At 40.0% G+C, this 26,634-nt stretch overlaps 2 protein-coding genes across 3 annotated transcripts; one reads left to right on the forward strand and one right to left on the reverse strand.

Annotated features, from left to right (window-relative positions):
• adgrf3a (adhesion G protein-coupled receptor F3a) lies at positions 1-16,099 on the reverse strand. The gene is made up of 17 exons (XM_048975360.1): positions 15,733-16,099; positions 15,339-15,399; positions 15,173-15,188; positions 8,247-8,393; positions 7,606-7,761; positions 7,336-7,439; positions 6,812-6,870; positions 6,582-6,706; positions 4,965-5,171; positions 4,407-4,793; positions 3,867-4,060; positions 3,503-3,688; positions 1,512-2,855; positions 1,374-1,415; positions 1,078-1,113; positions 918-995; positions 1-811 (listed from the first exon to the last, which is right to left on the reverse strand). Exons 2-16 carry the CDS (start codon positions 15,390-15,392, stop codon positions 939-941), a joined length of 3,114 nt encoding a protein of 1,037 aa, XP_048831317.1. The 5' UTR covers positions 15,393-15,399; positions 15,733-16,099; the 3' UTR covers positions 1-811; positions 918-938.
• A 2,626-nt stretch (positions 16,100-18,725) lies between these two features.
• On the forward strand, positions 18,726-26,262 carry cenpo (centromere protein O). 2 transcript variants are annotated; one of them, XM_048975142.1, is made up of 7 exons: positions 18,726-18,745; positions 22,619-22,682; positions 22,758-22,921; positions 23,111-23,252; positions 23,546-23,814; positions 24,145-24,310; positions 24,753-26,262. In XM_048975142.1, exons 2-7 carry the CDS (start codon positions 22,652-22,654, stop codon positions 24,860-24,862), a joined length of 882 nt encoding a protein of 293 aa, XP_048831099.1. In that variant the 5' UTR covers positions 18,726-18,745; positions 22,619-22,651; the 3' UTR covers positions 24,863-26,262. The 2 variants fall into 2 exon arrangements, with proteins under 2 accessions (XP_048831099.1, XP_048831098.1); XM_048975141.1 differs by lacking the exon at positions 18,726-18,745 and adding an exon at positions 22,065-22,333.
• Positions 26,263-26,634: the final 372 nt, after the last annotated feature.

Below are 26,634 nucleotides of genomic sequence, written 5' to 3' on the forward strand. Positions count from 1 at the left end.
TAGTATAACCAGTAGTTTGCTTTATTTATGTAATCATTTGTACAACAGTTGTTTTCTCATTTATAAGCATATGACTTACTCTCACATAATTTCAAATCAACAAAGCTAAAATGTATATTTACATATTTACTCCACAGTACACATTACTTTAACAGACCATGTAAAAAGCATTTCACAGAAATGTAACAATGCTATATATATATTTTTTTTTTATTCTGAAATGCTCACAAAAAGAGGTACATTAATCACAATTACACAAATAAATTCTCAAGCAAAATTTAAATATGAAATATACTTTCTTAATTTGCCAAAGGCACGTAAATCCTTCTATATTTATATGATGATATGACCCACATAAAAATAACTGTCAGCTATTTTGCTCTGTGTAAGATTTTCACAGGTTTTCATAAAATTATAATCTATATAACTCTCTAAAGCAGGTAATGTCTGTTTATACAAAAACGATTGGTATTTTAAAACGAACAGAACAATTGTTTTCATCTAACATGTATGTCTAATTCAGTGGTTCTCAACCTTTTTGAGTGACGACCCCCAAGATAACATTGGTTGGTGTTCGTGACCCCCACCGTACGCCCCCCTCCATTATCCCATATCTAGGTGCGGATGGACACAGCCCTGTCCACGGTGAAAAAAACAAACTAAACCTACTTAAAAATCTATTTAATCAAAATTCAAATTTTATTTAGTAAGTGTACAGTTTTTCACAATGATCGGGCGACCCCCAGGTTGAGAAAGGCTGGTCTAATTTGATGTATTTTTCGTGCTGTTATTTGTAAATGCTCACTGCAGTCTAGAAGGGTAAACAATATTACAGTTACTTATGAAGGCAAATTTTTCTGTAAATATTATATTATAAATGTCCATAAAAAAGTTTTTAAAAGGGAAAGACATTCTACCTGTCTGAAAGCGTAGAACTTCTATTTTTTGAATGATGACCCTTTTGTAGAGTTCTCGTTTTTCGATGGGTTTGTCGTCTGAAAAAGAGAGAGACTTTATTTACAAATCTGAAAATATGACATTTGAGATGAGCCTTTTAAATGGCGAACATTAACCTACCGATGAGGTGAAACGTTGTAGTAGGGCATCGCGAACCTATTTTTCAAGAGAAAAGGGTACTTGAAACAGTATTTATTTAATATCACTGTTGTATGGTAATACTTTAATGATAATAAATATACTTGAAGGTAATTATAGTACGGAGCCCCTAAAGGGACCTGTGCAAAAATGTCAAATGGTCTTACGCGAAAGTATGTCGTTTTTTACACTGGTCCTTTCAGAGGTTCCGTATTATAGTCTTCTTTCATGGTAGAAGCAAAATACACAATATCTAAAACAATTCTTTTGTGAATTACCTTTTTCTCTCCAAAACATCCAGTAAGCAAAATTAAAAGTCCCTGAATAAAAATGAGAAAGCATAAATTACATCCTGCTGTAGAATGACACAAAAAAAAAAACATATTTTTTGACGAATCGTAACACCCTGAACATACCTGTAAAGAATTTATTATGGTAAATGCATAGTTGACAAAATATGCCCAAAATCCTTCAGTGAGGTCAAGGACCAGTACAAAAAATCCCAAAATCCAAGTTACTCCAAAAATAGGTGTTAAGAAAACGATTGCTTTCAGAATGCTTTTGGCCATCTCTTTCTGATCTCCTTTGCTTCCCTCTGAGACTTGTGGTCTCAGGAGTTTGGTAATGACCACCATCATAGAAAAGAAGTTAATAAAAACTATTGTTAAAACCGGGAAAATAAAAGCATGGATTGAACCATTAAATGGACTAATATAGTTCAACCAACAACTCCTAGCATTATAATAGACATTTTCAGCTCCATCGTTGTAGATCTTGTAGGTCAGCAAGACTATTATCAAAGGGCAGACATAGCCTATGGAAATAGAAATAGTCAGGTAGACCTTCTTTCTCATTTGGTGAAAGACAAAAATGAGCTGATGAAGAAGCATGGTGCTTAAACAGAGCATCCAGAAAAACATCGACAGGTAGAAGAAGTGCTTAATGACCGTGAATGTGCAACACCACTTCTGGTTCTCGTAAAAGGAATTGACCAAGAAGACAGAGTCTCCCATTAGTAGACACAACGAGATGTTGACCAGGGCGGTGTGACGGAAATGAGAGACGCTTGACTTGACAACTGTGTTCCACACCATAAATTCTATTATAAGACAGACAATGAGGGAAGAGATTGAGGCTGCCAAGCCGACGTAGGTTATTTCATCCAGGTATGGAAGTACTATTGGTGATTTTGACATGAGCGTTGAGAATGAAGTGAGGTGGTTGCATATACAAATCATCTGGTCCTTTGAACTTGTTTTGTTCCAATAACAGCCTTCACTCGACCATGTCATGGTAATAAAATTCCAAAAAACACAATCCATCTCATAATCCTGTAACCTTCCACTGATCAATGAGAAAGTGATAGCGATCTCCTTTGTCAGTGTTGTAACATTGTTTTGAAACATTGTCGACATTACAATGCTGTTTAAATTCATTTTGTCATCTTTGGGCAGGAGGTTATCCAGAGTTCTGTACCCAATTATGTTCAGGTTTCCACTGGTTTGGCCTGGTGTGCTGACTGATACATTGAACACTGTATTGTTACAAATACCACTACAGCTTGTGAGTTGGACGTTTGGGTACTTGTGGGTGTTATCGCCGCTAGTGGAAGATGAATTGAGTTGTACAGTTTGTATTAGCTTTTCCATGGACTGCAGGTACAGAACAGACAGGTACGCAGACACGTTACTCGTATTCTTCGGAGCCCATACTGCATGCAGGGAGTCTTCCAACAAATTGCTTGCAGAAGGTAGCAAAGTCTATAAGAGAAAACTGTTAGTGAGAACATATACTAAAATATTTCTGAATATGAAAAACATGAGAAAGCCATGTTTATTATGCATTATGAATGCTTTATGAAGCTCTCAACCGAAATGCACTATAGATACCTTCATAATGCATTATAATGGTTGGTATAAAAATTAAGAATGCTTTGTACTGCATTATAAAGGTATCTATAGTGCGTTATAGATGAGAGCTTCATAACACATGCATAATGCATAATGAACATGGTTATAAGGTGTTATGCCTTTTGATAAATATTTATAGCCATATTTATAGTAATTCTTTATGAATGCAATATAATGTATTATGAACGTGTTTATGAATTAGTAAAAATATGGCATTAAGTAAAGTGTTACAAAATACAAAATGCATGTCAAAGCTTTCTAATTCACGCTTTCACTAAATTAATCAATTTCTGAATATTTTATCCAGTTATTTTTCTCATTACATGTATCAAAGACATTACTGCATGTAAAATAACACTAACATACAATGTTAAAATGTATTCTTATATCTAATACATAGCTTTTTTTATTATCAAAGAATGATGTGGAAAGACTATGCCATAAAACAATTACATGGCGATACTGGATTTTACTGGATTACAAAAAGAAATGCTCACAGGCAAGATGGAGTCATTTAACATCACATTGGGTTTTGAGGCATTCCCCACAATCCATAGAATATTTACAGATGCATTTATGTTTTCATGCGTATTGATTGTGCTACTGTTGTCAGTAGAATTTTTTAAAGAATCAAAAATGCTGAAGGCAGCCGTAACGTAGTCCCCATGTCCTTTTGCTAAGTCCTGAAATAAAAAACATAATTAAAACATTATGCAAAATATTAAATCATTTCCTTAATGTGATCAAATGATTTGAAGCTGTTTCAAAACAAGCATCAATTATCGACTTTTTTCTTTAAAAAAGGATTTCCAGGTTCTATGTTGCTAATTTTCCCTATCTTATGCAAAAAGTAATATTTACCAAAGCATCTTGGAGAAGATTGTACAGTTGCAGATTAACACAAGTCGACTGCAGCTGATCCCAGGTACCATTTGCAAAGCAATTTCGCGTCCAGCTTCCAACTGCGGGAATACTTGCGGGGCACGGCAGTATGGCAGTAGTGTTGGACTTTGCTTTGGGCCAGATGCTATCGGCAGTACAAACAATGGTACCGGCTGATTTAAAGAGAAAGAAAAACATCCTTTCAGAGAGGTGACTGAAGACACACCGAGTTCATTAGGTCACTGATTACAGCCATCAAGTCAATTGATACGCAGCAGTCAGTCAGCTTTCATGGTATACCCAAAAATGTAACATACTGAATGCTCTAACACCACTTCAAATGCACTCCAATTAAGAGTCTAGACATTTGTGCTAGAGTGCAGCATAATTCAAGTTAATATTAACACCGACAAGCATTATACATCCAACATATTAACGCTCATGTGTTTTCTGGGTTAGCATATAAACAGCATGCCGGCTTGTTTGTAGCAAAAATAATCATAATAAAAATTAACTTACCATAAATGACAGGTATTGTGAGTGTGGCATTTGCTACTTGACTTTTTCTGTTTATATATGTACAGGTGACCGTGGGATTCACATCAGAGTTACTACAATTGATGCTCACCGTCACGTTCGACATGCGGAGGCTAAATAATGTGTTCACCACGTCTGAAAAAGTTTTTCTAATGCTACATCCAGTGGTATTCCAAGTTACATTGTAATTTTCAGTGCTATTCTGTATTGCACAGGAAACAGGGAGCTCTATAGTATTTTTGGTGGCGTTGCAATCCGGGTACTGAGGACTGTTGGATATTTGAATTTGCTCTGGTAGCAATGCTATGTCCACATCTATGATGGCTTTGTGAGAAAGGGGACCCTTGGAAAAACTGCATGTGTAATTACCTTGAGAGAAACAGAGAAAGCACCATTTTTTCATGCAAATTTACAATAGCACACAAGACAGGAATTACACACCATTTTGAATAATTTTTGATTTTGCAGTGTCAGTGGGGTACCTTTTATTATTCATATTTATTTTCATAAAGATATGGTAAGAAACCACCTCATACAGACCTCTCCAAAGTCTGGATGTTTTCAGAAGAGTAAGAGTACACGGGGAAATGAGAGTCACCTCAGTCCCATTTACAATATTCACGGTGCTGTTTCCTTGAGACAACGTCCAAGAGCAATTACCAAAGGTCGTATCGGCAAAGACACACTCCAAATTCTGGTTAGCATTATAACACAACGGTCCAACTGGTGCCTGATATGTAACCATTCCTGCAAAAATACAGCAACAAGGAAGGTATGAGAGGTGGTGAAAATCAGAGAAATAGGCACCAGAAAGGGGTGGGGCTTCAAATCACAACTAGAAGAGATGCTGTCAGAATGACAATGCACTCCCCAGACAGTCCCATTACACCCCCCCCCCCCCCCAATCTAATGTCTAGTCTTCTTACGACGCCTAACTTTTACGATTTCTAGAATTACCTGGAAAACTGGAAACGTGAAAGCAAATTAATGCATTTTTACCCGCATGGTCTGACTTCTAGCCGTTAAATCTAACTCTGGCACTACTCTTATTAATTTATTGCACATTCCACTGAGATGTCAATTTGCAACATCTTTCCCCACCAATTTAGTAGTAAACGTAGTTCATTGTCTATGTCTTAATGTCCAAGTCAAACTCTCCCCATTTTGGACTGATCCTGGAAGCGATACGGATAACACGCATCTCTTCCATATCTCAAGCAAATTACCAAAACAGCAGCATATGGTATGCTTCTCTAACTCAATCAACTTTGTTGGGTATTTTAATGGTTGACCACCCTTTATGACCATATGGTTGGTTGGAAATGCATTTGTTTCTGAGATGTGATTGGTTGATATGTGCCATAAAATAACACTCCTTATCTACAGTTTATCAAAGCCTCTCATTTTCTTATTGTTCAAATTTTCTATGACAATAAGTTAATATATTGTATATAACACCCCACCATACCTGGAATACAATTAAAACTTAAACAAGGTTGAATGCCAATTAGCGGTACTGCAAAACTGCAGAATGCAATGTATGTACGGCTAGAGCTGATCTTTCTTAAGTATGAGCACAGTAATATTTATATAAACTGGATGTCTTCAGACTTGTAATCTTTCTGAAGTTCGGTTAATTACTACTTAAAAGTGTCTTGGTGCTCCAACAAATATTTAGCACTGGAAAGTAATGTGTGCTGTTTGACTAGAAGAAGCAGATTTCTTTCTGTAGCCTATTGACACTGCGTTTGTTTGAGCAACATGACCATTTTATTTTCCTGTTCTTCGCATACTCAGATGATGCTGCAACACTAAAAGCAGATAGTTTGCCATATTGATTGAAATGTGATATAAATATCTAATTTATTGGTTAGTAGTTGATAAAGGGGGAAACACTGGAACGCTACTGGCAGATACAAGAAAATTTTATAATAGGATCAGACCTAAACTAAATGATATCACGCCATCCAGACTCTTGAAGAATGGTTCACAGCTCACTACGTCCCACTGAGTCCGAGACTCATAAGATAGCAGTTTAATAAGTACTGAAGGCAAATGGTGCCCCTGCTCCTCATCAGGTCATTGATACTGATATATTGTTCTGTTTCTATCATTTTGTCCCCTCCAGATGCCATGATTAATCTGTATTATTATTACCGACGGTTGTGACTGTCAAGCTGCCATTCAGGTTGGCCTCCAGCGTGCTCGTCATATTTGCAAATTGGGTTGAATTCAGCGGGATGTTCACTATCATCTGAAAGTCAACGATGACGCTTCCACTCCTGTAGACCATTTTCCACAGACACAAAATTAGACAAAGGTGAATGCTAGTCATGCCAGCGTGCGGCGATTACGCAATCTGCTCGCATGCTTCGCAGGGTTTTTACCTGAAGCCAGTGATGGTCAAGGAATCAAATCCGCTGCATTGACTGTAGATTTGGCTTAGCTAAAAAAGAGAAAACGGCAATATTTTACGGACATTAATTTGTCATTTCATTATGAAATTCAGCCATTCTTGCAGGCAGGGAACGAAAATGAAAATTATACATTAAATATGTTAACTTAAATGTTTAACTTAAACATTTTTTTTTTACAATTACAGTACAGGTTAGGCCTATTTCTGTTCCATAACATGCTCAGCTTATCAGCTAAGTCTACCACGGCACCATTCTTTACCCTAAGCAGCTGATAGCACTCCAGTCATTAGCAGAGGTAGAGATTTCCGGTCCAGAGAGTACAAATCCAGACCAAGATTTTGTTTCAACCAACCAGTTGAGTGCTCTGTGACTGTGACTCTTTATAGTCAACTGGTTGGTTGAATCAAAATCTTGGTCTGGATTTATAGTCTCTGGACCTGAAGTCTCCACCTCTGGTCAGTAATTACGCTTCAACACGGCAGGCGACTGCCTACATTGGCTTGCACTTGCTGCACCATGGTTTTATAGTAGCTTGAGGTTGGATCACTCAGGTCAGTGGTATATAGCAGTCCCAAAGTAAGTGATCCAGTAACGGTAACTGTGAAAAACATGTTGAATAATTGTTGTCAGAACAGCAACACAGAAAATACTAAAGCAAAAGAGTAGTAGGAAATGAAGTATCATGCATAAGATGGTGGAGTAAAATATACCTCAAAACACAAACAAAAAACAGTAACTGTGCCATAATATTAAAAGTCATATACCTTTCGACTTAGGCAGACATACTGGGGCGGACAGTGATGCGTTTGTAGTGCACTGCAATTGATTGCAGCACCCTGGATAAACATCACACACTGACGAGTCCCAGTCGTACTGTGCGCTACATTGGCAATAGGATTTCTCTCCACGAATGTCACATGCTGTTAGAAAACAAATACACAGCATAAAACGCGAAGATGGAGGTGAGCTTGTGTTATGAAAACCAGTTGCTTTGTGCTTACCAAATATTTTCATTTAAAATTTAAACGCTAAACTCTTGAGTTTACAAATGAAAATGCATTAACCTTTTAATCACATACAATATGACAATACAGTATTGGGACCGGAAAAGGGCTCTGATATAAACCAGGTCAGTTTGTGATACGTATCCAATGGAGAGACGAAGGAGCTCATTTATAATATGAAGCAACTTTCATTTTATATCATTTTTGCTGCTGGCGTTTGAAAGGTATTTCTAAGCCCTTTGGGTTTCCCACAAGGGTGTGAGGTCTCTACCCATTTACGGGGGTCCAGGGACGACATATACTAAAATAACATGACATATATATCCCAACAATGGGTTGTATTGGCTGGTTTTGATTATTGAGGAGGTTAACCCCCCCTCCCCCCCCTCCCTTCGATTCACTTGTTGTGATGTTGGTGTACGTCACAACAACGTGGGTGGTGCCGATGTATAAGTCCAAAGGGAATAATCTGGTCAGATTATCCATGATGTTCTGCAAAGTTCCGTTGTCCATCACAAGGTCAGCATAATACATTTTTGTTGAATTACCTGCAAGATTGAAATATCTTACTGACATCAAGAGCATTTACATGCATATAGTGAGGTTGTTCAAAGTTAGACAGAGAAGGAAATAACTAAAAGGAATAAGTATACAGTAAAATCCATTTACAACGGACTTCAGGGGACCTGGCAAAACAGTCCGTTATATCCAAATTCCGTTATAACCAGAGTTGCCCAGAAAACAACTACAGGACACCATTTACTCATGCCACACCCCAGAAAAGTAGTAATCCAACTTTATTTACTGTATTTCACCTACTGCAACTCAACAAGAATCATTTTATGTCACAAACACACATTCTTTTCTTACTACTGTAGTGAACGAATGCATAGAAAATGATAAGAGGCATTCTAATACTCTACACTAAAAGATGTTCTAAAGCATTATGTCTTTCAGAGGTTTTAGCGATATATAAGTTTTCCAACGCAGTTCATCAGAACGTCCGCTTCAACAGCATCATTAGCATTATGTTCAACATAACGCTGCAGCAGTGTCAACGCCATTCTTGCTTCGCGTGTAGATGGTGGAAGCTCAGCTGGAGCCTCCTCATCACTGGATTCGTCACCAGTTTGTGCACCATCGACACCGGCAGATTTTGCCTTGACTTCTGCCGCAATCTCCTGATCTGTCAATACAGCAGCTGTCTGCACCTGCTCATCAATGACACGAAATTCTTCCGTAGACGTATTCTGGTCCAAGAAACGCAATTTAATCAGCCGTTCAAAAATGTTACCCCAGTCACGAGCAGAGAATATTGTAGATGGGGGTGTCTCTAAACGATCTTCTCCTTTCCCTGCAAAAATATCAGATATCGTTCCCCCAGACTGACCGAGCCCATCGCAGACACTGCAGTATGTCGACGGCAAAGTTGTCTATGTCGCTGTTCTCGATGGCTATGATAAATTTATGCAGAAGTTGCTTTCTGTATAATGCCCATGTCACATGGCTTAAGTTGACTACTACAGTTTGGTAACAAAAACCCCAGCTGTATTGCTTTAAGCTGTTCAGCTACAGCTGGGTCTTTCGCACTGCAGTTATCAACGATCATTAGAATGCGATGCTTTTCATTCACAAATTTTCTGTCAAGATCTATCAGCCATTCACTGAACAGACTGGCTGTCATCCATGCTTTATGATTGCTTTTGTAATCAACTGGCAGCGACTTCGCACCTTTGAAACAACGTGGCTTGGCAGATTTGCCAATAGCTAGCAGCGGTAGATTTTCAGATCCATCCATATTGGCAGGAAACAATAATGGTAAGGCGCTCCTTGCTTCTCTTGCCGTCGTGGCAGCTGTCTCCTTTGAACGTCATCGTGCGGTCCGATAACAACTTAAAAAATAATCCAGCCTCGTTAGAGCTGAAGACGTTTCGTTCTCCATAATGGTCCAGCAGCCGTCGCAGTTTAGTCTGTAGCCAGTCTTGGGGTACAGACTATGATTCGCCACTCGCGAAAGGTAACAGCCCTGCGCTTCTTGAACTTCTTGATCCAGCCATTCATCACTACATTTAAAGTCATCGTGACCAAGTTCAACAGCAAGACTGCCTGCCTTCGTTTTCAGAATTGGACCGGAGACTGGCGCACCAACTGAGCGTGCTTGCTTCAACCAAAGAAAAAGCGCGTCTTCAACATCGTCATAGGTGGATTTGCGCATTTTCTTGCTGCCATCCAAACTGCAAAGACGTCTTGCACTTCTCACAGTTACTCCAGATGTCACTGACCGTAGATTTACTCATACCATAGTCACGTACAATATCCGCGTGTGTTTTCTTTTTTTGTTTCGATTAAAAGAACGATTTCGCGTTTTAAATCGAATGTTATTGAACGACGCTTCGTAGCAGACTTCTCAGCCATTTTGAAAATAACTATTGATGCGCAAGTCCGTTATAGCCAAACAAAACTACAAGTAAATGCGGCCCTGGGGACCAAATTGTTTGTCCGTTATAAGCGAAATTCCGTTATATGCGAGTCCGCTATATCCGATGTTTTTTCTGCATGTTCTTAATGGCGCACAACACCGGGACCAGCGGACCTCGTCTGTTATAGACGATATCCCATTATAAGCGAGTCCGCTATGACGGGGTTACTGTATCTACAAAAACAAATGGATGTACGTACATATGTTGAAGAGGTAAACTTATGGAATAGTGGCAATAAGGAATTAAGAATGTGTAGTTCATTTTGCAAATTCATTTTTTTAAAATAAGGGGATAAATAAATGTTTGACAATTACAGTTTTTTTTGTTTGTTTATCTAGTTGTTTTGTTTTGTCATTGTAGCTGACAATGAAAGGGTTGTTGACCAGTATTTGGTATGTAAAAAGGGTAGGTATAATGAGCTAAAGCTTCTGTTTACACCTTTTCCGTCAATATTTTTTGTATTTGTTATTAAGTCAGTTACTAATGTGTGTATTTATTTTAGAAAATTGTATAAAAGGACCAAAATAAATAAAACAACTGAACGTTTGTAATGATGTGTAGCCTACACAATGCACGTTATTTGCTTGCAACACCTTACATAAAAATAACATGCTGACTGGTCCCAGTCGTAATGTGCATTACGTTGGCAATAGGATTTCTCTCCACGAATGTCACATACTGTTATAAAACAAAACAAACACAGCATAAAAATTGAAAATGCAACTGAGTTTGTCCTATGAAAACTAAAATTAAAATTTTAGTAAGTTACCTTGTACTTACTAAAATGCCCTACCATGCATACCCAAAGCTTTACGTTGTTGGCTTGATTTCCAATGTTAGTGAATTGACTTTCAGTTTCAATTAATTTTTCTGTCCCGGTTTATAAGACCGGTAAGCATACTATGCTTACTGGATATTCAGTTTATTAAAACTGATTTTTATTTATTAAAAATCTTATAATTATTATGAAGAAATAAAGAGTACTTGGTCAATTTCCCCATCTGAAGTATGTTCATAAAAATTTTGTGGTTATCTAATTCACAAAAGTAAAGAAAGCACAGATTGTAGTTATGTATTATGCAATTCTCTTTTAAAATGCCATCAATTAGCATTATTTTCTCATCATACTACTACAAAGGCTGATTAAAGTAATACAAATGGAAATGATGTTGGTTTGCCACCTCTACAGTAATGTAGCGGATGAGTAACAGACATGAGGGTGGGGGGTTTTGCCCTAACAAAGGTTATTAGCTAAAGGTTTGAGGTTGTAAGTGACTCTTTTCAATCGATCATGATAATCACACACAACATAATGAAAGAGACCCTCACGGTTAGCAAAATTTAGTGAGGAAACCCAACCTGCTTTGCTACCCTCCCCTGTTTTAGCACATACCCATTGAAAAGTCTGTGATACATAAGGTAAAACATATAATCTGTCTTGGGTGACCAGATAATCCTTGTCAGGTAGAACACTTTGAGCTAGGACAGGGTTTGTAAACTACTACTTCAATTAAAAGGACCTGGACTTCACTTAAGCATTCAGATCTTGCTATTTGCTGATTGGTCAGTTTCCCATTAGTCAGTTTGCGGACAACACTATTATGGTGGGTCTCATCAATGACAATGATGAGACTAACTACAAGAATGAAAGTGCACCAGCTGGCCATATGGGGCAACAACAATCTCCTCTTAAATGTGGACAAAACGAATGAGGTCATCATTGATTTCAAGAGTTCACACACTCAACACCCCCTTCTGGCCAAAAATGGTCCTACCATAGAAAGGGTAAGCAGCACAAAATTCTGGGGGGTGCACATCACAAAGGATCTCTCCTGGCCAAAGAACCATGTATCACTTGCAAAGAAAGCCCAATAACACCACTACTTCCTCTGCAAACTAAAGAGTGCTAGTGCCCCGGTACTGATCATGGCTGCCTTCTATCGAGGCACTACTGAAAGTATCCTGACAAACTGCATCACAGTGTGGTTTGGAAGTCGCACCGGCAAAACCCTGCAGCGCATAGAGAACTCAGCATGAAAGATCATTGGAACCTCACTTCCCTCCCTTCTGGAGACCTATAACATCCGCCTAAGCAGTCAGCATTGTGGGAGACCCCACCCGCCCCTCTTACACCCGCCTAACCCGCAAATCTGTCAGCATTGTGGGAGACCCCACCCGCCCCTCTTACACCCGCCTAACCCACAAAGCAGGCAGCATTGTGGGAGACCCCACCCGCAAAGTTGTCAGCATTGTGGGAGACCCCACCCGCCCCTCTTACAACCGCCTAACCCGCAAAGCTGTCAGCATTGTGGGAGACCCCACCCGCCCCTCTTACACCCGCCTAATCCGCAAAGCAGGCAGCATTGTGGGAGACCCCACCCGCCCCTCTTACACCCGCCTAACCCGCAAAGCAGGCAGCATTGTGGGAGACCCCACCCGCCCCTCTTACACCCGCCTAACCCGCAAAGCAGGCAGCATTGTGGGAGACCCCACCCGCCCCTCTTACACCCGCCTAACCCGCAAAGCAGGCAGCATTGTGGGAGACCCCACCCGCCCCTCTTACACCCGCCTAACCCGCAAAGCTGTCAGCATTGTGGGAGACCCCACCCGCCCCTCTTATACCCGCCTAACCCGCAAAGCAGGCAGCATTGTGGGAGACCCCACCCGCCCCTCTTATACCCGCCTAACCCGCAAAGCAGGCAGCATTGTGGGAGACCCCACCCGCCCCTCTTACACCCGCCTAACCCGCAAAGCAGGCAGCATTGTGGGAGACCCCACCCGTAAAGTTGTCAGCATTGTGGGAGACCCCACCCGTAAAGTTGTCAGCATTGTGGGAGACCCCACCCGCCCCTCTTATACCCGCCTAACCCGCAAAGCAGGCAGCATTGTGGGAGACCCACTCGCCCCTCTTACACCCGCCTAACCCGCAAAGCAGGCAGCATTGTGGGAGACCCCACCCGCCCCTCTTACACCCGCCTAACCCGCAAAGCAGGCAGCATTGTGGGAGACCCACTCGCCCTTCTTACAGCCTCTTCAGTCCCCTGCCATCTGGGAGAAGGTACCAGGGCCTCCATGTCTGCGGCACCAGACTGAAAAGTTTCATCCACCAAGCTGTCAGGATGCCGCTGCCCCCTCTCTCCCCCCTGCCCCCACAATGTCTGGACAAGCACTAGCTATTTTTCTTTACTTTACTTAATTTAATACAAAGACTGTAAAAACCACCTTTGCACTGTGGATTTACACTATTTGCACTGCAATATTGTCTTTTGCACACTGTATTAAATTTGATTGAACTTTTGGAATTTGTGTCTCTCTTGCTTGTCTGTCTTGTGTGTCTGTCTTGCTTGTCGTTGTTAGTGCACCATGGGGTCAGCATGGGGTCTGAAATTTTTGACTTTGATAATCATGCATGTGTTACTAATGTTAATGTGAAACCAGTCAAGGCACAAGAACAACTGAATTATTTAGCCAAACGCAGGATCCTTTCAGTTTTAAATGAGTTTGTAAAACCTGTAGTAGCTCAAATTCTCCTCCCAGACATAGATTACCTGGTCACCCTAAGTCTAGTTATTGCTTGTGACAATGTACTTAAAACATTAACATTACATATGATATATATTAAATTTAAAAAAATTAAAAATGCCTAGAAAGACTTAATATTTATAACGAGAGATATTAATATCCTGGATCCGAAGGAGCCCCAATAATTTTTTTAGCTTAGTTTGTTTAACAACCATGTTCTCTGTTTGAGAATCAGGGCCCAGATGTCTTAAGATCCCAGCAAAGCCCCTTTTTGTAACACAGTGCTTCCCAGCCCGGTCCTTGGGGACCCCAAGACAGTCCACATTTTTGCTCCCTACCAGCTCCCGGTCCTTGGGGACCCTGAGACAGTCCACGTTTTTGCTCCCTACCAGCTCCCGGTCCTTGGGGACCCCGAGACAGTCCACGTTTTTGCTCCCTACCAGCTCCCGGTCCTTGGGGACCCCGAGACAGTCCACGTTTTTGCTCCCTACCAGCTCCCGGTCTGGGGGTCTCCGAGGATCAGACAGGGAAACACTGTTGTGACACGTAATCCTGTATGCTTGTGTTTCTGAGAAACACTAGTTAAGTTCCCATTGTGATACATAACCCACAATTTGTGAAAGTCCCACTTGCACACTGTTTTTGGCAAGGGTGCATAATCTAGTGGAAATATCAAAATATTTGGACTTCAAATTAATGCAAAGTAGGAGACCTCAGCACCTACCAATGCATAAAATATGTAAATTTGTATGCAAGCAGCTGCCCTAAGAAGAAACTGTACTTTGAATTTAGAAATAAAGGCTATGATACTGACAACAGAAACAGCAATCTTAAAAGTAGAAGAACTCATTTGAAATCCATAAACAAACAAATAAACAGATAAACAAGTTTGTTACTTGAAATGCAGATTATTGTTTTATACCATCGTTTGGTCTAACTGTGTAACTGATTCCTGTAATAACATTTCCTGTACAAAAACATTTGATATTACTGCTACCTATACAATTATGTGGTTAGAGTAGAGTCGAGTTCAGTAACAGATAAAACAGAATGTATGGCAATATTTAACAGTATTACATAGCCTGCCACCCAGAATATATATTTTAATACAAGGAGTAATGAAAAACATGATTCATACATATTATCAGAGGCTAATGGCTTATCTTGCTTGTACAACAAAGGAAACATGAAGAGGTTGAAACAATCATGATGAATAGCAGTATTGGGATGAACAAAACATGCTAATTAGTTAGCATCTGAAAGTCGACAGAATTTTAGCTATAAGTACATATTTGTTGCAACTCATGAAAGAAAAAAACACTTACCAGTTAAAGATGTAGCCTGTACGGATTACAAAAACGAAGATTCGCTTCAGTTACGTTCCAACAATGGAACAACAAATATTAAACACTATCCCATGTTTTGTAACGTCTTTCACAGAACCTATCTTTGTACTACGATACTGGTTTATTAATTGCATTAGACACTGACCTGGCTGCGAAGCATTACCAAGGCATAAAGAGTCATTATTGGCCAAAGCCACATTCTGAATCTGGAAGAAGGACAATGATCATTGTTAAAATGAAGTATAACATTAATGAAACCTTCCAGAAGAATATAGGTGTAATATATGCGCTATAGGCAAAAATTTTGACAAATGATAACATTTGTAAATTATTTATTCAACAGGATATATATAAGTTAAAAAGCAAACTTTGTTAAAAGGCCTATTATAAATAGTACAATGGTAAGTCTTCTTTGGTTAAAGATATTTGTCTTAGAATATATGTTTATAAATTTACATTACATAATATTTAAATAGTATTTTTAGTTTTACATTGCTTTGAATGTGAGGAAACAGGAAATTTAATTAGCTTTTACATACCACTTTCTACTGTTGTTTGGGGCTGATGAGTAGAATCCTTTCTTGCGAATAGTCAGATGCACAGTTTTAATTGTGCAGGATGTTTATACGAAAAACATCACATTTGTCACTGTATCCCCGTTGTCATTTCAGGAGGAAACAAAAAGCCTGTTGAGGAAGCACCTACCTCTCTCTTTTTGATGCTCTTTAGTTTGTCAGACTGGCCCAAAAGTTTACTTGAATGACAATCCACCCATTCAAGCTGACGGGAAAGGAGCACAGGGCACAGCTTTCCTGGATAGAGTGGAGATGAGAATACTCCGGATGTGTGGCTAATGAAATGGCAAATAAGAATCCCAAAGACTCTGCAAAGTGTTCTTTTATATTTGCATAGGGAGTATAACGTTGGCTCATCTGTTGGAGTGAACAGCATATTTGTATCTACGCCTGTATTTGACTAGCAAATACATTTTCTGGCCAGAAGTCCACTTGCAAAAAGAATGTACCATATTGAAATATGAAGTGGGAAAAAAAAACTGTTTATTCCCCATAACAACTGGCCATTGCCCCTCTAGTCCTGGCGAATGAACACGACAGTTGTTGTGGAATTATTTCAATGAATCTCTGAAAGATGACACATTGACCAGTGAGATTTGAGCCTACATTCATCATGCATTACACTGGTTAGCTGCTTTAATGAGGGTTGTGTCTTGCTTGGAACACTGACAGGACATGTGGGATAGGATCAAGAGCCTCCCGTGACCCTGGCCAGGATAAGTGGGAAGGGATCAAGACCCCCTCATGATACTGACCAAGATAAGCGGGAAAGGATCAAGACCCCCCCATGATACTGGTCAGGATAAGTGGGAAAGGATCAAGACCCCCTCATGATACTGACCAGGATAAGTGGGAAAGGATCAAGACCCCCTCATGATACTGACCAAGATAAGCGGGAAAGGATCAAGACCCCCCCATGATACTGGTCAGGATAAGTGGGAAAGGATCAAGACCCCCTCATGATACTGACCAGGATAAGTGGGAAAGGATCAAGACCCCCTCATGATACTGACCAGGATAAGTGGGAAAGGATCAAGACCCCCTCATGATACTGACCAGGATAAGTGGGAAAGGATCAAGACCCCCTCATGATACTGACCAGGATAAGTGGTTAGGAAATGGATGGATGAACATCCGTCAAGCTTACAAAACAACAAAACTGTAAAGATGGCTTTGCACCGTAGGAAAGTTTTTAAAAAGTTACATTAAGAGGAAGGCATGGCCTCATCCAGTAGGGTTGCAGGTTCTAATGCCGTATGTGTGTGTGTGTTTTTGCATAGATCACATTTGGGGACCAAAATGTCCCCAAAGTGCGGTAAAACCTGAAACCTCCTTACTTTTAGGGACACTTCTTCGGGTCCCCATTTGGATAACCTCAATTTTATAAGAATCTGTGAATGCGATCAAAAAGTAAAATTGCCAAAAGTCTTGTATTTTGGTTGGTTACTTATGGTTAAGGTTAGGGCTGGGTAGGGGTTAAGGGTGTTGTGATTGGGATTAGGGTTTTTCCCATAGAAATGAATGGACGGTCCCCATTTAGATAGGAAGACCAACTTGTGTGTATGTGTGTGTGTATGTGTGTGTGCAGTGTCTTAGCGCTAGTGGGGATTTCTAGCCTGTGCTTCCTGGAATAGATAGAAAAGACAGAAAGGACCTCCCTGACATTTTCTGAACACATGCAATTCATCGCATTGATATGAAATGAATGTAAACTAGAAATATATTTTTTGCATATTACCACTAAAACTAATTTAACATAATGAAAGACCTGCAAAGTACTGTACTGAATGATGTCATAACCATGGCATAATAAGTGGCATAAATTGTATAGGTGTATTAGGTTCCAACAGGGGCGCTGCTAGAGATTCTGGGCCCAAGAAAGCATATCATATTGGGCCTCCAACCCATACCAATCCAGTCATGCTCTGAATTTTTTTGGGGGTCCTGTCACTCAGGGGCCATTGGAATTGTCCTAACTCCCCCCCCCCCCTTTATGGCACCCATGGGTTCCCACATACAAAAACATAATTAAAATGTATTAAAATGTATTAAAATACACAATAATCTTTAATAAACCTTTTCCAAGACACATTTTCTGAAGCTGTAACCAATGATGTACAATATTTTAACATTTACAGCCTTGGTTCTCCTATGTGTGTGTCACTTAATAAGAATACAAAACAAGATTTTATTTCCATTTAATTAGTTTCATTGCAGGTCATAACGCCTTGTTTCCAGGATAATCAATTTGATTATCAAATTTAAAATCAGGAATTAGTTTGCATTTGACTGATGTCTGTGTGGATTATTTGAATGAACTTTTGTTTGTCGTTCTGAGGTGATGGAGCCAGACAGGGATGGCACTCTGTCAAGGGAGACAGAGTCTATCTAACATCTTTTTGCAACAAGCAGAGCAAATAGGGTGATCGTTGAAGATCTAGCCTTACACCCAGAATGCCACTAGTTCAAATCCCTGAATGAACCATGTTATAATATTTATTATAAAATGCCCCTGAAAATTACCCATTTGTATAAACTGAAGTTTCAACTGCTCTGGATAAGCTAAGCAACAGAATTGTCAATAAAATAAGATTTTATTGTACACCTTTATCTTGTTCCTCCTCATAACTCGACTAAGATGTTCCTCTTTCATTAACCCTACGGTGCTTGGGGTAAATCCGAGCCAGGGGCGGTTCTGGGGGGGGGGGGGCAGTGACCCCGTGACAACATACATGCATAAATACATAAACTACTTGAGTCTGGAATAAATATATTAGTGTTATTATTTACATTAATATATGTGGGCTAAAATGTTGTGCGCTTGGAACAGGCGAAACACAAACGTAAGCACATGTTCTTGACGGACCCTTTACGCGCGTGCGCCGGGTGGTCGAGCCGCTTTAGTTTGTGAAAAGTTAACGACAGAAATAAAAGAATCAAACTCGTGGAAGCAAAACAGTCTAAACAGGAAATCTGAGTGAGTTACATATTCTTGTAAAAATTCTAAAATGTAATTGCAAAATATTGCATAAATAGCATCGGTTTTCAAAGCTGTCTCTTACTTCTTAATATTTATAATCTAGTGTAAGCAATACTTGGAGGATTAAGGCCCCCCGAACAGGACAACTGTTGAATTTATACACCTGTAGCAATGGGTCTGAGTGAAACACCTGAGTTCGGTGATTAAGAGGTGTGTCCCAATACTTTTCTCCATATAATGTACCTTTTTAGGAAGCCGCTGAGCAAAATAAAAAAAGTTTTTCTTTTATTAATACTTGGTAGCCCGACTCTGACACTTCCAGTGAATCTAGACACGTGATAGACAAATGTATTTCATGTAAATTGTGAGGTGAATGGACCACTTTCTTCTTACCGTTTGTGGCCAACAACGTCAAGATCCATAGAGCAATCGGCGGTGCGTTCCGCTCCCATGCAAAGAAAGGAGTTGGGCTTATCGCGTCCTTTGTGTTATGTACTTATATGAGAATATGTTCTTTTCTTAACTCACGCTCCCGAAAAATGTTTTGAAGATCTTTCTTCATATAAAAACCTTAAATTATATCTATTGTTTTTATATGCCAAATGAGATGACACTACTCTTTTTATCCCAATGAAAACGTATCCTATGTTTCACAACGAATAAAGTGTTACATCCTCTGTAAAAAAAGTAATGATAATAAAATATTTTAAATGAATCACCGAACTACTAAAGCCAAACAGAAAATTATGCAAATAATTATTCCTGTAGTATGTACTTATTTAAATATTTAAATTTACTGATAAACCACGTATCATGATTTGTAACATATACCATCTTAACATTTTTTTAACTACATGGCTTTAAAATGATCTTTTTGATAAATAATACGTAAACTATTAATATAGCCTATTATTACTATAATTATAGTACACTTTATTACGCAGAACTAAACGATAAAATATCTATATCACAGAGTAAAACTGACGGTGTTTTTGCAAGTCTTTTCAGGAGTTGGAAGAATACGGTTCTCTTGACAGCTGGATGATATATTTCCCATAATACCACAGTGTATTTCCTGAAGCTCCCTGTGCGCGGGGTATAAACGTATTTACATGTGAATTTACATGGTAAATTTGCATGCTGGTTTCTTTCTTATTCTGAATGTCGTGCTGCAGGGTCTAAAAATACAAACCGGTTAACCGTAGCATTATATAATGAATATATCTGTTAATCACAGCTTTGTGTTTATGTGGACCTAGCTATTACTGCAACTCCTAAATGAGGTTGCTAAAACACTATTTTCAAACCTAATAATCTGAGACTTAATTTGAGATTACATTGGAAAACTGACCTTAACTAAATGCCCTGATTTCTAGAAAACAAACGTATTTGCATTTAGTTGCTTATTCGACAGTGTTGCAGTGCAGCATACAATTTTATGCATTTGATACAGGTGCTTATTTTACAATAGCAGTCTCTCAATGACCACAACAGAAGCATTTCTTGAACCAGAAACCTATAGCTCATTTACTTTTCTTAACCAACTCACAGAGTTCTGTTTTTGCTAATTGCAATTGTACTCGTTAGCATCCAAGCAGATACTAAACACAAATGTTTGGTGTTTTTGTTATTGCAAATATTTTACTTATTAAAAAACACCCAACAGAACTGCTTGTCAATTACCTTTTTTACATCTTTAATTCTTTTAGAACTATAGTTTGGGTTTCAACTATGATTTGAATGTTTCACTTAAAACCACTGCTGTTTCTAATGTGATATATATATATTTTTGTAAACAAATGAATAAAACAACGAATTTTGTAAAACCTAAAAATTACAAGATTTTTACTGAATGAAGCAAATATCCCAATACTTTCTGCGGGCACTGTATATGAAATTAGGATGCATTGTCATGACACAAAATACCCATGACACAATTCACCCACTGTCCAAGTGCCCTAGACTTGTGTTCTTTGTGATCCTGACCAGGATAAGGAGTTGAAGATGGAAGTACGAAGTAAAGATACTTTCCTTAAAAATGTAAAGCTTACTCTATAAAATTTCATCTTACGTTTTTCAGCAAATATGTAAACTTTATGGAAAAAAAAGATTAAAACATTATAACCAGTTTATTATTTGCCAGGTAGGTAATATTGATTAACACACATCGTTATTCTTAAAGCAGTGCACTAATAGGTGCAACAGCATGTCTCTTCCTAAGGCATGATGGAGTCCAGGAGAGGACCCACCCTCAACTGCAGTCAAGGGGCAGGGAACCATTAGCAGGCTCCTATGCTACTTTGTAACTTATTTGCCTTAACAAAATACATCCATCCATTTTCCATACCCATTTGGCTTATGCAAGCTTCCGGAGCCTAACCCAGAGGTAACGGGTGCAAGGCGGGGAACGACCCAGGACGGGGCATCAACCCATCACTGGGCATTCAACCCTACAGACAATTCGGCAACTCCGGCTTACCGTAGCAGGTTTTTAGACTGTGGCGGAAAAATTGAGGAAACTGCATGAAGACGAGGGGAGAATATGCAAACTCCGCACACCTAGGCTGAGATGCGACGCTGGACTCTGAGTAATATGCCACCCCAACAAAACAAGACTAGGCAAATCGTAAATAAAAGACGAGGGCAAATCTTTAAATTGGATAATATTGTGCATTGCAGTGCTGCTTTAGGGGTTTCCCATTAACTTACTGAACTTCGCATTCTCTGCTGTGTTGGCTGACTGTTACCATTAAACCCTTAAAAATACTGAGACCCCTCCCAACTATTTTAAACACCACTGAAGCGACTGGAAGAGAAGCATCCCATCCAGGTTGTCCCACAGCCTTGTGCCATGAGCTACCACAGATAGGCTCTAGGCCCCACTGTGACCTTGACCAGGATACTCGGTTGGAAGTCAGTGGCAGAAGAACAAATTACTATGAACAAACAAGTAAAATTTTTGTGGATAAACGTGATTGCCAAAAGAACCCAATAAACTTTTACCAAAAAATGAAATGCCAAAAATGATCAAACCTATAAAACCTACAAACCTGTAAAACTTTCATTTGAAGACTAGACACCTCTTTGTACGTTATAATGAACTACCTTTATAAACTGAATGGTAAATGAATTAATATAAAACCAGTAAACCGTCCAGGCTTATGCCGAAACCTACGCCAATATAGTGCGTCCTTGTATCTGAACACCGCTCACTTTACTTGAGTAATACATTTCCCGACGTCTCATTGGCTGTCGTCTCTTCCGGGTACATCTTTGTTCCCGCCCCTCGTTTTGAACCGCCAAACTTAAGGATCAGATCAGTCAAGCGTTTCAGTAGGTTTGAATTGTAATTAAAAATACATTTATAGAAGGCAGGGGATCATTAGGCAATAAAAATATTTAGGCAATTGCTGGAAAGCGATCAACATTGCCTTGCTTATGTTTTGTTTTGGAGGGTTTGGCCGAGTTAAAACGTGTGCTGGGTTTTAGCCAATCAGAGGCGGCGAAACGTGCCCGTAAGTCATGCCAACCAATCAGGGTGGTGTCGTAAGAATTGCGCCAGTTTCGAGCGCAGTACAGTGACGGGTATGTATGGATGGAATTTTATTTTTATGGGTTAATATTGTTATTTTTGTTAGTATATAACATTCACATTACAATATTTACACGAGTGCACTGCGTTTGTTTCTCTTCGTGTCTATTCAGATCTAATAAAAATGCCTGGATGATCGAGTGGACATAGAAGATCTTAAAATTAAACTTTCAGTGCTCTGTTACTGTTACAAATAATCCGTTCACGTTAAAGTATGTGTTTAAGTGCAGTTACAGATGATGCGTTCGCATTAACGTAAGTTTAAAAATGTTTTATAGCAGGTTTACTGTTCTGGTTGGAGGAAGTAAATAATGGAGGAAGCAAGGGCGTTTCTTAAAGAAGGTAATATAAGAAATGTTTATTAAAAAATGATCGGTGGCATCGTAGACGCAACATTAAAGTGCTACTTTTTTTAAGGTGTGCTGAGGCACCTGAGCATGTTGGAGAAAGAGTCGGTCCTCCTGGCCACACGGCAGAAAGAGGCACTACAACAGCAGACCAGGGTAGAGGAACTGCGTTCCAAATTAGAGAAGCTCAGGGCCCAAAGGGATCAGCTGAGAGCCAAAGTGAAAACTACCATGGTGAGAACCCTGATATTCATGGGCCTTCTCAAACCTCTTGTCAAACTTAAGCTTAATCATTCGATCTGTCTGTCTGATCATTCATTCATTCACTCATTCATTCATTTATTTGAGATCCTGTTATCACAGACATACTGTCACTGCCTGCGAGTCCGCAGAGTTGAGTTTCGTTTTCCTTGTTGCTTCCAGTCGCTCCAACAGCTCACATCTGTAGTGGATCAGGAAAATGTCGAGCCTCGGGAAGAAAGCGGGGAGGAGAGCCTGCAGCTGTCCCAGCTGAAGGCCAGGTTGACACAAGTCAAACACCTGATGCGTGCCCATCACCTCATTGGTGCATAATAACGTTTCTCTTCTTTATTGGACCAGTGAATGGGTGTTTGCTTACATATGCGTATATTTATGTTAACTCTGGTCACCTTAATGTTACAGGAATGTTACAGTCCCAGGTGGGATCTATTTCCTGAATGGGAACCAAATTAGGAAAATGAACATGGATCATAGCTGGATTAAACTAAACCTCACTGGATGATTAAACATTGAACTACATTAATAACTAAGCAGCTTGTGAACAGAACAACCCATATCCTACACAGCTACCACAAATGAAACGATGCTTCCTTTTAGGCGGCTACGATGTAGTGGATACTCGCAGAGGCAAAGGGGTCTGTTTCTCGTTAGCCACGGCTTTCGAGGGCCGCTACCTGGAGACGTACAACCTGGAGGTGGACCTGGCCCGCACCATCCGTATATGTCGCCACAATGTTCCACCCTTCATCCCCCTGGAGAAGCTCGCACAGCAGAACCTCCAGGAGGACATAAAGGCCTTCCTCGACACACTCGGCCAGCACCTCAATGCCTTCGCGGGCCGACAGGAGCAAGTCCGTCTGGTCAAGGTAACATAAATCTTCCTGTGATTTCTGTCCAGTCCTTTTTAGATATTATTTGGAAAGATAGAATGAGCCTTTATGGCAGCTCTGCGTTTTCCTGTGTTTGTTTTTTTTTTTTTGTTATGCCTGTTTGTCAATCATGTACTGTCACCGTTTACTAATATGTAAATGTGTGTATTTGTGTATTGTAAATGTGCAATTTTCTTTGGCATTAATTCTATATCTGTCTCACTGTCTCCGTATGTTGGTCGGTCGGACATTATAATGTTGAGCGATGTTGGTTTCAGTGGACTTCATGACCTTTAGAGGTTCTCCTGTGTTCTGCTCTTTCCTCAGGAGCTTCTCCAGGGCTCGGTCCAGGTGATGGAGACTAACTCCCTCTTCAGCATTGTGGTGCTCATGTGCACGGTGCCAGGCCAGAAGGAAACCGAGGTCCTCATCACACTGGAATACAGTGACCCGATACAGTACATCCCCACTCGCGCCACCTTTGAATCTGAAGGTATAGTAAATCTATCACCCTGGTTTTTAAAATTGACTCTTAGGTTATGAAATGAAAATGACCCTGTTTTGATAAGTCTGTGGGGTAAAATACATTATTTTTCATGCTAACACCGGTGATTATCATACAAAACTCAAGCGCCTGCTGCTTGCAGTAGATGTTTATGCAGTCAGTAACACAGTCGGATATATCATACACAATATCTACAATATCTCTAAGTACACATGGACAAGTTACATGGACACAAACTTATTTTAATGCAAAAGCGAATTTCACATTCCCAACTTCACGCATCATCGCCACACTCAAAGAAATATATATGCATCCACAGCAATAGCAAGTGGCATTTTAGAGGAAAAAACCCTGTATTTCTGGGAGGACATACGGAAGTACATTTGTCATTTGTTATGCATATCTGTTTCTTTTTTTAACCTGAGTGCAGATAAGACTTTGCTGGAGTCTGCACAGTGGAAGGAAAGCCAATCTCTCCTTCAGCAAACCCCAGTGCACACGGCATTGCTGGCCTGGAAGAAAGAGAGGAGGATCTGCTAATTGGGTTCCAGTGGAAGCTCTTCTGCTTTTCAGTGCGTCTGCCGGCTGCAGCTTCCTCCTCCGGGTTTCTCAAACGCAGAGAGATCTTGTCCGTAGAGGACGACTCTCTTCGGACACAGCATAGCATGCTTGGGGATCTCGCGCTTTGATCTTTGCGGTTTTTGACGTCTGTGTGTTGCATTTAAAAATGTCAACGCAGGTATTTACTGAATTGTTTTAGTGTCTGTAAAAGACTTGATCCCAGCTCTTAAGAGAATCCTTAAATGTACAGCTAGGGTCAGTTTTCCGTCTTAATGCAGTAGACTAGGAGGTATCTTGGCAAATGGGAAAAATAAACTTTTTGTGTAAGATTTGTAAGAGTGCTTAGTTTCTTAGTTTTAGTTGCCCTTAATCTGCCCCAAATTGATTTTGAATGGAATTAACATCATACAGGTTTTTCATGGTCCCCCATGTCTGTTTGACCTGCCCCCTCGAGTCCTTTGGCTTGACTCCCTGTCTGTGGATCGAACTTCTTTAAGAAGGACTGTATCCTCTGGCTCAGTTCGTTCCTCAGGAGCAGCCTCTGTCTGTCCTTCTCTAGTCTTACATGTCCTTCCTGGCTCTCCAGTTGCTTCCTGGAGATGTTGTCGATGGTAGCCATTTCTCTCAGTTGCATGATGGAGAGCAGTTGAGTACCTGTCTCATGGTGCCTTGAGCTGGCTGTAGATTGGGAGAAGGTCACCATGGATCTTGGCCTTTGAAGATAGGTGGTTGGTGCGCTCTTTGTGTACACCCTCGCAAAATTGGAGCGCTGTGGGCTCATCTGGGATCTAGCACCCTCTCGCCGTAAAGACCTGCAGGAGGTCAGCACGTCACGTGATACCGACCTCGCAACCGTGAGATCCAGGAGGCAGAGAGGGGTATTTCCAGTCGTAGATATTTCCCTCATGGTTTTATCGACGGACGCGTACGGCTCACATGCCCGCAGGTGAAGTAACTTCCTGTGCTCCCCAACTAAGAGGTTTCTTTCCCGACTCCATGACCTACAGACGACCTTAAACCTGTGGTCGATGTGGTCCAGGGTTTGTTGGAGGTGAGTGTCCTCCTTCATGTTCGAAAGCCTGGCGTCTATAAACTTGTGTTTTCTCATGGTTATGGTTTTGCATACCTGAAAGTTAAGAATTTATTTTGAAGTTGTATACCCTTTTTTGACTAGTATCACTTTAGAGTAGTCTAAGTAACTTTATGTATAATTTGTGCAAGATCATTTCTGTTTGCTCTTTGCAAATACTCATACTGTAGTCATGCACTGCAGTCTCTCTGTACAGTATAGCATTCTTATGAATTGACAGTTAAAGGTCTGAAACACAGCTGTTACTTTGGGTTTATTACTGAAATAAATGTATTAATCTTACCTGAAATAGCACTGTGCCCAGAGTGTGATCTCTCAAATGGGGGATGCCTGTGAATGGATTTGCTGCCATGGTATTAGGGATGGTAAACAGAGTAATTTAATCTGCTTAGTATTCTGAGGCATCAGCATGGAACTCAGTGGTGGGAGAGGTGATTGGCTACTGGGCAATGTTTGTCACGTTAAGGGTTTTTGAAACAGAACTGACTTTATTTCCAAGACAGTGGATTTCAAAAGTGTCAACATTTGGTCTTATCCAATGATAGGAGGTTAATATTTATTTGAACCGTGCCTTTAAGTACAATCAAACATGACCTCACAATTTCAATAGATAACTTGTATAAAATGTTCCATTTGATGGCTCTTACATTGACTGGGAGGC

This window comes from Brienomyrus brachyistius, chromosome 14 (assembly GCF_023856365.1).
Source record: "Brienomyrus brachyistius isolate T26 chromosome 14, BBRACH_0.4, whole genome shotgun sequence".
In the NCBI taxonomy this organism is placed as follows: Eukaryota; Metazoa; Chordata; class Actinopteri; order Osteoglossiformes; family Mormyridae; genus Brienomyrus; species Brienomyrus brachyistius.